General features: G+C 39.2%; 3 protein-coding genes across 3 annotated transcripts; 1 reads left to right on the forward strand and 2 right to left on the reverse strand.

The window, feature by feature from the left end:
* Positions 1 to 18: 18 nt before the first annotated feature.
* Positions 19 to 2,894, reverse strand: LOC140928188 (amino acid transporter heavy chain SLC3A1-like). Its single transcript, XM_073377901.1, has one exon. The coding sequence runs from the start codon at positions 2,841 to 2,843 to the stop codon at positions 1,194 to 1,196; it is 1,650 nt and encodes a 549-aa protein (XP_073234002.1). The 5' UTR covers positions 2,844 to 2,894; the 3' UTR covers positions 19 to 1,193.
* A 148-nt stretch (positions 2,895 to 3,042) lies between these two features.
* Positions 3,043 to 13,112, forward strand: LOC140928190 (uncharacterized). The gene is made up of 5 exons (XM_073377903.1): positions 3,043 to 3,358; positions 6,183 to 6,317; positions 7,452 to 7,514; positions 9,666 to 9,755; positions 12,280 to 13,112. The coding sequence occupies exons 1-5, from the start codon at positions 3,149 to 3,151 to the stop codon at positions 12,925 to 12,927; spliced, it is 1,146 nt and encodes a 381-aa protein (XP_073234004.1). The 5' UTR covers positions 3,043 to 3,148; the 3' UTR covers positions 12,928 to 13,112.
* Positions 9,994 to 10,914, reverse strand: LOC140928071 (uncharacterized). The gene has a single exon (XM_073377792.1). The coding sequence runs from the start codon at positions 10,735 to 10,737 to the stop codon at positions 9,994 to 9,996; it is 744 nt and encodes a 247-aa protein (XP_073233893.1). The 5' UTR covers positions 10,738 to 10,914.
* Positions 13,113 to 14,293: the final 1,181 nt, after the last annotated feature.

The raw sequence follows: 14,293 nt of genomic DNA on the forward strand, positions 1-14,293 counted from the left end.
AATATTTCCTGTTTGATATTTTCCCAAAACTAGTATTCTTTCACATCTACTGTGATGGACGTTTAATAGACTTTTTATTTCTACAGCACCTAAATATCCTTAGGGGCGGGGATACTCCTTATAATTTCCTATACAGGGAGGCTCCACCTGAAAGGGGTACCTTTTGAGGTTTCAAGTAAAATAGGGAAAATCTGTCATTTTGGTCTGTAAAAAGGCCCAAAAGGGCTAACAGTTGCATTTTATGGCGTGAAAATGTCAAGAAAACATTCTGGTTTTGTGATTTATTCATATTTTAAAAACAGTGTATTTACAGCAGTTAAATGGAATGCAAAGTTCCAAACTAGGGATGTGAAAGGGGTACCATTTAAGCAATCGAAAACGTTTTCCTTGTTTTCATAGCCTGATATAAACGTGAGAGGGGTTGGGAGAATTCGACACAGTTATGTAAACCCGAGACGAAGTCAAGGGTTTGCATAACTGTCAAGAATTTTCCCAACTTCTGGAGTGTTTATATCAGGCTATGCAAATACAAGAAAAAAGTTTTCTATTGCTTTCATAATTTAACTTTCCCGAGTAAAATTGTAAAACTCTTTGTTATGGTTCTGATTAAAGGAAAAATTCTTAACAGTCGCGAAGTCGTGTACAGGAAAAAAAGATGCTTTCCAAAATATGCATTTTCCTTGCTTAAAATATCAGTTTAAGCAAAAAAAGAATTGACACAGCGTGTTTGTAAAGATTTTTCAAGTTTCAGCCAAGAAGGGAATGGATTATAAAGTAAACTTGTCGAGTTTTCAACTCAAAAACTTTTTCAATTTCGTGCTTGCATGATTAGCGCGCGAAAAGCAAAGCATCTTGACGTCACAACCATGTTTACATACTCTAATGCAAACACACCTCTCAGCCAATCAGTGCATGTGTACTATCTTAGTTATTTAATAATTGTCAATGGGAGGTATATAAAAGGGGTATCTTTTCTCTCAAAAATAGGGCAGGGCCTCCCTGTAATAAAGTTTGTTAAGTACTCCCCTTCCAGCAGCTGAATGTACTAGGCAAAAAAGATTTTATTATCACAAATATACACAACAAAGTATATAGTTAGATAAAAAATGAATAAATGATAACATTGACTGTTAAAAAAAGAAAAGTACATGTATTATTGCAGTTGTATTTTGAAATCAAATGATGCTATGTGGTCACTGCATTTTAATTACAAGGGCTTGTGCTTCGTTTAGTGTAACTCTAACAAAGGAAACATTTTTTCCTTTCAGTTTCATTTCACTGTCAATAACAACAACTCCACAACCAGAAATTCCATTCAGTGATCCCTCCCATCTCTCCTTACTGAAGTTAATCATTATGACAAATGTGTGATGTCTGTCTGACCTTGTAAAGGCAAGAACTGAAGCATCTACATGAACAGCTTTAAAACTGAGTCCTTTAAAACATTCAACTGTGCTCCTTAGATTTACCAGTTCCTTGTACAGGTACAGTGCCGAGGTGGGATCTGCTTTCTGGACCTCAACATTTGCGGTTTTATAGTTCTCTGCCACTGGCACCCATGCTTTATCTGCAGATGTAAACCCAGCATTTTCCTTGTCACACCACTGCATCGGTGATCTTTGGGGGTCCCTAAAGTCTTTTTGGCTTTTAACGGGAACTTTGGCATCAATCATTCCAATTTCCTCACCATAATAAGTAACAGCAGTTCCAGGTAGAGTAAGAAGAAGAACATTTAGTGCACGGGAATATTCATGGCTTACTTTGCTGCCTACCCTTGGAAAATCATGATTTCCCAGGAGCCAGTTTGGCCATTTACCTTTTGGAAGGGCAGCTAAGTAATCAGAGATCACATGATAAACTTCTTTTGCATTAGTAGTTTGACTTAGTCCCAGCAAACCAAAATTGAAGGGAAAATCAAACTCATTCGAAAATCTCCCACCATAGTATTTGATAACTTCTTGGAAATTATCATCCAAGATCTCACCAATCAGAATTCTGTAGGAATCTTTGTATTGATCAAGTACTGATCTCCACCCCTGAACAATTTTGTGATTGGCTGTAAAATTTTTGGTGTAGACATGATCCAAGTCATCATACCGAGGACGCTTTGTGTCATACCCATCCTTAGTGGGTTCATCTTGAAATCTGGAATCTTCAACAAGGTGGGCGACAGCATCTGCTCTGAATCCATCCACACCTTGGTCAAGCCAAAATGTTAGAACATCATTGAGAGCATCCCGCACCTCTGCATTCCTGAGGTTCAGATCTGGTTGTTCAGGACAAAACTGATGTAAGTAGTATTGATTAGTTTTAGCATCATATGTCCATGCACTCCCTCCAAAGACACTAACCCAGTTATTAGGGGGTCCACCCCCAAGGGCGGGGTCAAGCCAGACATACCAATCACGTTTAGGATTGGCTTTACTAGAACGGCTTTCAATGAACCATGGATGTTGATCTGATGTGTGGTTTGGTACGAAGTCCAGTATTAGTTTCATGCCCCTTAAATGAGCTTCTTTTAGAAGCTCCTCGAAGTCTTGTAAATTTCCAAACATGGGATCAATGTCTTTGAAGTCCGAGATATCATAGCCGTTATCCACCATAGGAGACCTAAAAATCGGGCTTAGATAAAGGATCTTAATTCCTAAAAATTCAAAATAGTCGAGTCGCTTTGTTATCCCCTGTAGATCGCCATTTCCGTCGCCATTGGAGTCTTGAAATGATCGCGGATATATGTGATAGATCACACCCTCCTTCCACCATCTTTTTTTCTCTTCCCATTCTTTATTTTGCTTATAAACCTTCCTTGCAGTGAATGTCAGAACACTGAGTAAAATTGCCATTAAGAGAGTGCAGATGATAGAGCTAAAGTCGTCTGCAAAAATATCTGCAACCATCGTGTTGCGTTTACAGAAGTCGTGCAGGCGCAACAGAACGACGTACGTTGGGCCGTACGTTGAGGACTGGGCTCTTGTATGCAAATGAGGGTTCCTTCCTGCCAACGAATCAGCAACGAATAAACAGTAAACACGGTTGGTCAATGAACCTTTGCTTTTTGTAAAGTCAAATAACTTTGTGACTTAATTTGTGGGGTTATATCTAGTGAAGAACTCAAAGAAAATTCCAAAATATTGAAAACGAATTTGCGATGTCAGCGAAGTCTATAAGGAGAGCAAGTTATGAGGAGAGAGTTGAGCAAGATCAACGTCTCACCGGAAAACACATTCGAACTCTGTTACACTTGCAGGATGTGCACTCTGAAAACGATGTTTTGAAAGCTAGAATTGCGGAACTTGAGTTACAGCATGCAAAAGCCGCTAGATGCGATCTTTTGGAGCGTGAAGTTGAGAAATTACGGGTAAGTTTGGCGTATAAAGCTTGTACTTCATTGGTTAGCCCAAAAAATTAAATTCGCAGTTGCAGAAGACAGTCACTCAGGTTTAATTTGGAACTATATGTTATGATTCTCGTGCTCAGGATAACGTAAGCTCACGGCTCATAGCCTTGTATCATCGTAAGCACATTGAATATGTCATAACTACATGTAGTTGTGATGATTTTACAGTCTTAAAGTGCCCAATGCCAGTGTCCATTATGTACCTAAGTACCGTTTGATCATGATAACATTTTCAAACAGCTGTTTTTATAACCGCTGTTATATTTGGTATGGCAATTGTGTGCAGTTGCCAAACCTTATGCTCCATCAGTTCATTGCCGCCATAATGATCAGCAAGGCATACATCAGTGCCAGAAGAGATCAATACAACACTGTGAAGTGTGTACATGTAATTTGGCGCTAGACAGGAAGGAATGGAAAAAGCTGATGATGATGATGATTTAATTGGCAAACACATGACTGTCCATATAAAATGGCCACTGTTGATGTTTGCTGCTGACACCCCAAAAAGCTTACAAGAAAACAATAACCTTAGAGTAAGTGTATAGTGTTTGTTATCCAAGAATATTATAGATGCCAAGATTTGCTTGATGCAATTCAGAGACCTAATTGGGGCAACGTTTGATACAATTGAGGCTGATTTAGATGGTACAATATTGCTTTGTAGGACTATTGCATGCGATTAGTATACACGCAATGACTTTATGACAGATCATGTCGTGTAAATTAGACCCACGACATCTGTATGACAGATGTCTACAAATCGAAAAATGTGGTAACAATTGAAATTTGTTTGAAAATTGCACAGCAATCATAGCCAGGGACAATGATGGATGGTAGAAAGTCATGTTGTAAACGTAGTGGCTTGCGATGGTCATAATAAAAGCAAAAATCGTAATGACTAAATCATGCAGCCTTCGGAATCCCTGTGGGTACTGAATTTTACCAACAACCACCAACAAAACTCTTTTCTCAAGGGCTAGTTACAACTGCAATGACTGGTGACTAGTCATGTTTAAATTATGAATTTCCATCAGATTATCTCATCAATAAGAAATTTACAGAATTTTATCCAAAAAAGTCTAGTGGCTTAAGACTTTCTAAACAAACTGAAAATTGGTTTGCTTTTCAAATGAGTTTTACTTATTTTGTTTATGAAGAGATTAAAACTGGCTTAGAAGTCTGCCAACAAATTGATTCATCCTGTATTGATTAGAGAGAGCTTTTAATAAGACAAAATGAACTGAGAAAGTGGCAGTGTTTTTATTGTTCCCTGTTGATAAGCATTTTTTATTGATTTTTACAAGTAGGCCATAATCTTTCATTCAAGCTATAAAGTTTAACTGTAATTAGTTAGTTTTCTAAGACCTGTGTGACTTATAGGTGCATTGTACATGTACACTGTAGTACCATTTTAATGTAATTAATATGTAGTCAGTCATAATAAGTTATACAGCTGGTTGCCATATTTCCACATAAAACTGTTACAAAATGTAGATTAATTGTGATCTTTTCTTAGCTAATTATCTCAGATTAAAGCTTTAAAGTCAAGCAGCTCAGGGCTGTGCTCTAGCAAAGTCGCTGCGGAGGCCCCTGTCACTTTTGTTGGTGTAGTGCAGTTGTTTTTTATCACGTCTCGTCAGAACATTATTAAAATATTGTTAATCTCGGCAAGCATGAGTCATTGTAAAATATGACTTTGAAGATTATCCCTGGGTTAAGTGATTCTAAGAGATAATCTGATTGTTTGAAGAAACGTATGCACCTTACACCGTAAAAAAGTCGTAAAGTTCGATCAGGTGACTGGTGTATACAGTGTAACATGGTAAGACTTAATTTCAAAAACCTAATTTAGTTCAGAAAACAATTATTTATAATGATTAATTTGTTACTGTGTTGCAAGTGGAACCTGGTGTTTTTATAAAAAGTTGTTTTTTTCTAGCAGCAGCTCCTGTAGTCAAGCATGTCCATCTACAGTATTAAGCTCAAAGCATTAAGTGTCTCAAAGGTTGTCTTCTTCTCTGGCAAAGAGATAGAGACGATTATTGTACAATGGAAAAATAAACCTTTCTCAGAGCTATAAGTTCAATAACTATTAAAGATTAAGTTTGAGATATATAGTTCAAACAGTATTGTGGAACTCATGTGCTTCTTAGAATTCTGTGATTTTGTAAATGTCTAGTTGCACCAAGATTATCATTTTCTCTTATCAAGGTGAATTCTCAGTACAGTACACTCTGACATCAGGAGTATACTTCTGGTCATGGTTAATTTTAGCATTAAAGAGCCATTTTACAAATAATAGTTAATGTAATAAGACTGAGTGGAGTCGAATTCAGTCTGTTGTGATAAACAAGTCATGAACAAAACAAATTATAAACAAAACCAGACATGCGCGTAGCAGAAGTCTGATTTGTTTAATCACATGTATGATTACAGACCGAATTGGATGACATGAAGTTCTGTTACCAATATCATAGCAAAATTTGTGATATTTTAGGCTTTTCTAAATCAAAACACGGAAAATTTTTGCAAGTATTGGCAAAGAAGCCATTTAAGCGCTGACTTTGTGAAGTGTACTGTCCTATACAAAGTCCTATTGGTGCCGAAATCAGACCAGCTCGATAGCGAATCATACATGTATTAGACAATTTGTATAGTTATGATTAGTGTATAAATAACAACCATGAAATTATCTCTACTTGTAATGACTTAATTAAATGTATTTTAAAACGCTATATTTAACTAAATTACTATATTAAATTTATTTTTTTATTATTCTTAGAATGATTTGTCAAAGTGTGAGGAGCTGCATCAGATTGCAAAGGATTCCAAGGAAAAAGTTCAGCAAATGCAACGTGACTGTTTGGTTAAGATTGATGAAACCTGTGCTGCTTTAACAGAGAAACACAAAGCAGAGGTAGGTCTGGTCAAATTTTTTTTGCAAAATTATTTTTAATTTGTTCAATAATTGTTCCTGAGAGTAAAAGGGCTGAGTGGGTGAGGCAAATACATTAATCATAGGTTCGATCGTCCAGCTGAAAAAAAAAAGCTTAACGGTGTAGAATTAGACTCAAAGAAAACCATTTGCTGTGCCAGAAATTTCTTGGGTTACGATCATGACTGATAATGGAATGTTCCATCATCTTTGTAATGGTTTGTCATTTTTATCCCCTTAACCTCAGGAGGTCAACTTTCGAACAAGTGACCAAAATTCAAAAGGAATGGAAATAAAACAAAACACAGTTGTACTGGGTCATAAAATATAAACTTTATTCCCTTGTTTGAAAAAATTTAAGATCTACAATCAATTTAATGCCACCCTTTGCCATTTTAAGTAAATAATTTTCTACTATTTAAGAAATTTTTTCTGGGGTGACTCAACTGAGTAATCTTTACTCATGAGCAGGTTACCACAAACTGAGAAAAAGCCTACCAATCAGTCAGGCGACTCTCTTAGTTGTTTTACAATTTTTTTTTTCTGAAATGTGGCTTGCTATGATCTTGATGTAGCAAAAATCACTTGTACATGTAGTTTTCTACTTCTATGAGAACCAAAGTTTACAAATTAAAAGCTGCCTCTAATGTGAGCCATACAATACATGAAATACACTTAGTTCTACTCCTACAATAACAATGGTGTTTTTTAAGCTGCGTGTACACTTAGTTTATTCGAGTCTTACAACAAAATGAATGTTAAAGAATAATGAGATTTAGGTGGTTCTTTGGGTGAATTATCTTTACCCTTCTACTTTTAGATATAGTTTGACATCTTTGACTTGTTAAAATAGCTGAAATTTCTACTATCCCCTTTGCAAGTAATCTTTACCCTTGCATTAACCTGTGGGTAAAGTTTTCAAAATAGCTTTCTAAGTGCAAACCCCACACTTAGTGAACTTGTTTTGCTGTTGTGGAATATTGTGTTACAACATCAACATTAGAGCTGATTTAGAAACAAGAGTGATTGGACTGTGAGGAATATCCAATTTTTTTCTTTTAATTACAAAGTAAAAGTCAGCAGTCTGATGAAAAAATGAATTTTTCTTCCTTGTAGATCATGAGAGTTGTGTCTGAAAAACTTGAATCTGAAAACAGCTGGGTCCTGGAAAAACAGCAGGTAGTGTATGCTGTATGTCAATATAGGGAGCTTTTGCAACAGCGTTTTTGAGCAACGGACGTCAACCGGAAGTGGACTTTTTGCATCATTGAGTAGTGGTTTGGTTGAAACTATCGGGTAAATTGTCTTTATAAGAGAAAAGAAAGTTAACAATACAAATTTGTTAATGCCAAGGCATGTAAAAGGGGAGAAGGCCTCATTAGTGAGCTTAAGCAAAGGCGTTTTTGAACCACGGACGTCAACCGGAAGTGAGGACTTTTCCCTCTTAATATGCCTTGATGATATAAAATTTGTATTGCTCAGCTTCTTTACTATTATAGTGACGATTTGACTGAAAATTTGGGCAAAACAATCGTCCAAAAATAAAAAAGGGCCACTTCCGGTTGACGTGCGTCACTCAAAAACGTCGTTGCTTAAGTTCCCTATTTCCAGTTGACGTGCGTCACTCCGGGGGGGGGCGGGGACTCCGCATATTCATGAAAGGGGTGGCGATGCTCGTCGAAAATTTTTAATTAACCCCTAAAGGAGACCGATCTGGGCGTGGCCCAAGCGTTTTTTGACCCCTAAAAGAGACCATGTTACAATACAGACAAATGAGAAAACTTGGATTATATGGATCAAGTAAATAAAACGCATTAAAAATATACATATCAAATAGATGTTTTAATATTTTTTCGCGTGCAACCCTAAATGAGACCTTCACGGCTAAATATGATTGCGTTTCGCCCAGAACACCCTAAGTGGGACCAAAATCCGAAATTTACACCCCTAAGCGAGACGACGAGCATCCCCACCCCTTTTATATGCAGAGTTCCCCCCCCCCTGGGGCGTCACTCAGTAGTTTAAACGTCTTTGCTCAAGCTCCCTAATGCCGTAATAACTGCAGGGTTCGCACGCACCTTGAAAGTCCTTGAATTTTAAAATAAAGAGCTTAAGCAACGAAGTGTTTGAGCGACGCACGTAAAATGCTTCACTTCCGGTAGACGTGTACTGCCCAGAAACATCTTTGCTTAAGCTCCCTAATAAAAATTCAAGGCCTTGAAAGTCCTTGAAAATTGCAGCCAGTGCTGGAAAGTCCTTAAATTTCGGTGCTAACTTTATCCAACCCAGCAAACACAGAAAGACCTTCAGGATAAAATTGCTCATGTTCTGGAAGAACTGAAAAAGACATAGACTCAAGGCTCTTCTTTGCACCGAATAGAGTCCTTGAAAAATGGGAAATGTGACCTTGAAAGTCTTTGAAAAGTCCTTGATTTTTTTGGGCAAAAAAGGGTACGAACCTTGTGACTGATTCGCCCAATGCAAGGGAATCCAGATTCCAGAATCCGGGAAATTTTTGGTTGTAAAAACTGAAATCCCAGGGGCACCCAACGAGAATATAGTTCAAAACCACTTAAACATAGTATTGTTAAACGTATTTTAGTATTTAAACGGTAGATATAGGCGTATTTTTATCCCCTAAAAATTTTTCATCTGTTCGGATTTCCTAGTTGAAAGTCTAGTGATCCGAAAATTATAGGGATCAAAACTTACCTTTTCGAAAATTTCAGCCAGAAAAAAGGCTCCCGAAAATTCTAGGCGACCTGTTTAGGGTAAAAATCCGTTAAAAATGGGCAATAATATCATTTTTTCGATGTTCGAAAATCCTAGGAGAGACAGGCAAGCAAGAAATTTTACAACAAATGTTCCGAAAATTCTAGATCCCAAATCGTCTTCCGAACAGATATTTTCCGAAAATTGACTTTGGGTGCCCTTGAAATCCGGGAAAATTTTGCTTGTCAACTCTGGAATCCTGGGCTTTTGAATCCGGAATACAGCTCAAGGAAACTCGAATCTCACTAAGTAGGATCCAGAATCCAAGGTCCACACTGACAAAGACTTGAATTCAGTACCTGGAATACGGAATCCATGGCGGGGAATCCAGAATCCAAGACTGTGTTAGATTCCCTTAGCCTGAATTTCATCCGATTGCTTCGAGTCATTTAATCGTCTCAGCAACGTCGTTACCGAGGGAGTAATAACGACTCGAAGTAATCAGATGAAATTCAGGCTAAGATTCCCTTAAATGGGGCGATACTGATTTCCCACTCTTTTGATCTTGTCTGTCATGCCCTTCACATAGAGAATGCTGGATGTCTGTTTTGTTAATAGATTATGGAGAGGAATTCAGCTCTTGAGAAGGAGAACAAACTACTAAAGGAACAACTAGAATCTTTGAAGGCAACTGGAGATGATGTCATGGTAAGTAATCTTGTGGAAATTGCTTTTCCATGAAGTAATGGTCCAGATAAGAAGGAAAGAACCAAATGCAATGAATACGTCGGAATGTAAAAAGGTGGTAACTTTAACACTTTTGATTGGTTTAAACATCAAATTTTAAGGAATCCTCGGAAAGCCGCTTTCTATCTCGTGAACTGCCATTCTGCACTAACCTATATAAATATAAACACAAATGCAGCAAATCACTGAGAATATTGGATTATGGCCTGTGCGGTAACGCCATAATCGACGAAGAAAGAAACAAAGATAGTAGAGCGAAAAAGTGCTGGGTACTTATCTTAAAACAGGGGCCCAGACGACGAGCTGGTCTAGCCTCCGGGCGTGAAACCAAATCGCTGGATGCGTATCTTGACGAAGTCGCCCGAGATGTAGAGGCGGAGCCACTGCCTTTGTCGCCAGAACGGGCACGACGACGTTTTTCCTTAGTGGCCTTTCTCTCAGCTCTCCTCTCGGCCCGGTAAATTCTCTTCTCATCATCTGAGTCAGAGGCGAGTTCGTCGGATAGATACTCATTGACCGTCGCCCATCCAAACTCGCTCTTGTCGGCTAGCTTTATTGCTTTAACACGCTTGGACACTAATTCCGTACCTGACTCCAAAGCAGCCTTAGCTTTTTCATAAGATTTGTGCTTCAGTGCGTCGGAAGCTTCGTCTAGCTTGTCCAGCACCTGCAGGGAATGGTCTAACTGCTGCTGGTTACCCTTTCTCTTGCACGTGTATTGCTCGCGACGCGCCTTCTTAACAGCTTGCTCAACGGACGAACTGTTTTCCTCTGCAAAACGCTTGGAAAAATCGGTAAGCCGAGATTCGATGACCTGTGTAAGGTTGTCGGTTAAAGAACCTATAGAACGAGTAACGGCAGCCTGTATAGCAGCGCCAATAGAAGGATCTACGACTTCAGGGTTCGGACGAGAACGAACATTGCTGTCCTCCGCGTCACTCATGTTAAACAGAACAGTGTTGTAGCGTGTGGCGTTGCAGACCCGAAGGAAGAACACACTGACTGACAACAACTATATATATGAAACGCAATTAACACGTATTACGTAACTACTGAACACTTCATTGAAAAACACAATGAAAATACCAAATACAGAACGTGCAGAAAACAAATATCTGCTAAACTTTGTACCGCAGATATTTTGATATTTCGTAAGTTTATGTATTCTTTAAGTGAAAATGAAAACATTCCTAATTGACGAAAGCATATTGCGCCATAACAAATTGCTTTCCATCTTACCCGGATCATTACTTAAAGCAATAACTCGTATGTGTAAGTGTCTGGTAAATGCTGCTTGACGCAACCTCGAAACAGGAAACAAATAGATAAGCGCTCTACCCCTGAAAAAAAGGAGGGAGCCGGGAAACTTGCAAGCCATTCTGATACCTAATTTGTTGATTGACTAAAGAACTCTGAGAATATCTGTGTCCAGATAGTTTAATTTCCCAAGAAATTCTTTTACGAATAGTTTTTAACACAAGCTCAGAGGCGGGGGATGTACGGGGGTCTCGCTCCCACTTGAAAATATACCCATGCTCGGATACGATTTTTTTCTTTTCTTTTTTTTTTTTTGGCCTCTTTTCTCGTCACATTTCAACAGGAAAAATTACACTGGTTCTTCATGTGTGTTCTCGCTAAGTTATTCATTAACCCATTCGCCCCTGAACCGCCCGTAACCGCCCGTGCGGATCCAGGTCCTTTCTACCCATTGTGAGGTCATCAGTTTTAACGGTCAAGGACAACTTTCTTCGCTAACTTGTGCAGAGTGAAGAGATCTTTCAAACCATACCAGAATGAGCACAATTTAGTCAAGGACACCGGAGAAACAAGCAAAAAACCACGTGACATTGACCGGAAAATCTCCATGAAAATCTTGTTCCATCACCCACCTACCTTTCCTTTCGCCTAATCCTAAGATCCTAAAAGCTTTCCTAAAAACTCTTCCCACCAAAATGAAGCCTACTAAATGCCCAGCAAGAGAAAAAAAAAATGAGGCAAGAAAAGCGAAAAAAGAAGGGAGGAGAGAAAGCGAAAAGTAAAAGTCAAGACTGCTGTGTCACTTTTAAACCCAAAAATTCTCGAAATTTTGCTTTCTGCGCATGCCCGAACTTCGCAAGCTGATATTTTGCATCTGGATCAGAAGGCCCCGAAGTGTACGACCTGTAAACCGGTTTCTGGTAAGTTTTAGCTGTTTATAGAACGACAGTGACCAGAAAACCACTCGACTAGCTTCAAAACGCGTTTTCGGCAAAATCTCCAGGAGCGAATGGGTCAAAGTGGTTTTTAGAAAACGATCTTGATACTCCGTGGATGCATTATGAAAAAGACAAGAGCTGTATTTACTATGTGGGTATTTTTTTTTGCGTTGTGATCAAAGTGGCAGAGTATTCTGCAGATGAGTCACTCTAGCGCGTTTGATTAAGCTGACTAGCCTCTCTAACTCTTGGTTTTATAATCTTTATTTCCTTTTGTATTCATTTTTCAGAAATTAAGCTCGTCTCTCCAGGAGGCAAGAGCAGCTATTGAGTCGTTATCCCAAAACAATAAACAGCTAAAAGAGGAGAGAAAAGTCCTTGAAAAAAGTGTTCGAGATCATAGTATGGAAAATGAAAGATTGTCATCAGAAGTCGACAGGTTAACATCTAGGATAGCAGTTCTGGAGATGCAGTCCAAACTAGCGAGAGAAACAAGAGCTGAGGAAAAAGATCATTCTGCGGAAATAACAAAGTTTAAAGAACTTGTCCAGGAGCTTGAGGGGAAAAATGGGAGTCTTTCAGAAGAGATCGAAAAACTCGACAAAGAAAACAAAGTTTTGGAGTTTAATCTTCAAGATTCTGCCCAGGCATTGAAGAGCATGTTCAAGGAAAGGGACTTGCTTAAAAACAGAATCACTGTGCTTCTCAACGAAATAGCATCTCTTAAATCTCAGGCACCAGAGAAACACACGTTTGTAGATTTTGTTCATCTCAAGCGGGATTATAATGCGTTAAAGGAAGAACACGAGAAACTCTTGAAGCGAAGAAGCTCTAAAACAAACGCGTTACCCACATTGAAAAGTGACAGTTCTGTAGCGAGGGTATCTAGTGGGGGTACTGTGAGAAGTGGAGCAGGAGGGGTGGGTACTTTTTGGTAGTTTGCAGTACAGTGTAATTATAAGAAATAGTCTTTCCCACCACCTGCCACCCCTGGTGCTTGTTTGATTTTATCTAAAGATAGGCGAAGCAGGTACTATTTTTATGGGAGGATGAATTGCACAAATCCTATCCGCAACCACATTCGTGTCGGAGTGCACAGGGGGTATTTATAGTTTGAAACTTACGCTTGATGGAGCCTGTCTAACTCCCCCGGGGTAGGGGGGTACTTTAGGTATTTTTGGGTGGGGGTGTGCCGCTAGGACCCTGGAACCCTTAGCCTATACTAGAGGACGTCCAAGTGAATTTTGCTACCCTATACTAGACTAAACTCCCAAAATCCCCCCCCCCCCCCCCCCCCCCAGAGTAGCTGTTTTCCAGAAACTACTGAGGTCACAAACACAGTCCAGCTAAAACAAAACCGATTTGATTTCATATTTTTGGGTGGCAATTCCCGGTTTCCCTAGTCTAGACTAAAACCTTCAACCAATTGATCAGTTTCCTGGAAAATGATACCCTATTCTAGACCGAAACTCTCTGCTTTATATACCCTATCCCAGAGTAAACTGCTTGAAAACCATACCGTTCACAGCGGCAAATACCTATATAGCCCGTATATGGCAGTACCCCCCCCCCCCCCTGGGTCTAGCTCCTGTAGTGATAACTAGGAATAATAGCTAGGCAATGAGGACTGCGACGGTGACGAGAATGGCAAAAAAGCGATAGGTTAACACTATGTTCACACTACACCTACCGGATAGCTTTTCCTGCCGACACGAATACCTATATCAGTTATAGTATGAACACCGATCCGATATGTGACTCTCCACTTTAGCGATTGGCCCGGAGCAGCTTCGCTCCGTTACAGAAACCACACCGAGATCCCCATTCTTTTGTGTGAACAGAAGCCCTATTTGGTATGATTTCCGCGCCGGCGCAAAAGCTATACGGTAAAGTGTGACCATAGCCTTAATTAGATTAACCTGTGCCAGGCTCTTAGATCAGATAGTATAGTGCGGATGTATTAAAAATAAGACGCGCGCCCTGTCTCTCCCCAGTCCCCGCGCGTTTTTCGCATTTCTTTTTTACTGAACGACTTTTCACCACTATCTCGGAGCCTGGAACAAGCTATAATTAGATTGGCAAAATAACAGCTTTGCACGTATAGCGCACTTTTTTTGCCAATTCTTTAACGTCGTTGTATGACTCCGACGTGAAATGTCCTAATCTCACGTTTTATGGAATACCTTTAGTCTTTTTTGTTTTAGAATTCTTCTCCAGAAATATTCGCTAACCTTTAGCAATCCAAACGACATGGAACAGGAGCAAATACGTGGGAATGCCGTTATTTTAAGTAACGTTTTCGCC

This window comes from Porites lutea, chromosome 2 (assembly GCF_958299795.1).
Source record: "Porites lutea chromosome 2, jaPorLute2.1, whole genome shotgun sequence".
Taxonomy (NCBI): domain Eukaryota; kingdom Metazoa; phylum Cnidaria; class Anthozoa; order Scleractinia; family Poritidae; genus Porites; species Porites lutea.

Coding starts and splice junctions, on each gene's coding strand:
- LOC140928071 (XM_073377792.1), bottom strand. CDS start 10,737: ATGAGTGACGCGGAGGACAGCAATGTTCGTTCTCGTCCGAACCCTGAA.
- LOC140928190 (XM_073377903.1), top strand. CDS start 3,149: ATGTCAGCGAAGTCTATAAGGAGAGCAAGTTATGAGGAGAGAGTTGAG. Junction 7,515..9,665: donor GGGTCCTGGAAAAACAGCAG/GTAGTGTATGCT, acceptor TTTTGTTAATAG/ATTATGGAGAGGAATTCAGC. Junction 9,756..12,279: donor CAACTGGAGATGATGTCATG/GTAAGTAATCTT, acceptor TTCATTTTTCAG/AAATTAAGCTCGTCTCTCCA.
- LOC140928188 (XM_073377901.1), bottom strand. CDS start 2,843: ATGGCAATTTTACTCAGTGTTCTGACATTCACTGCAAGGAAGGTTTAT.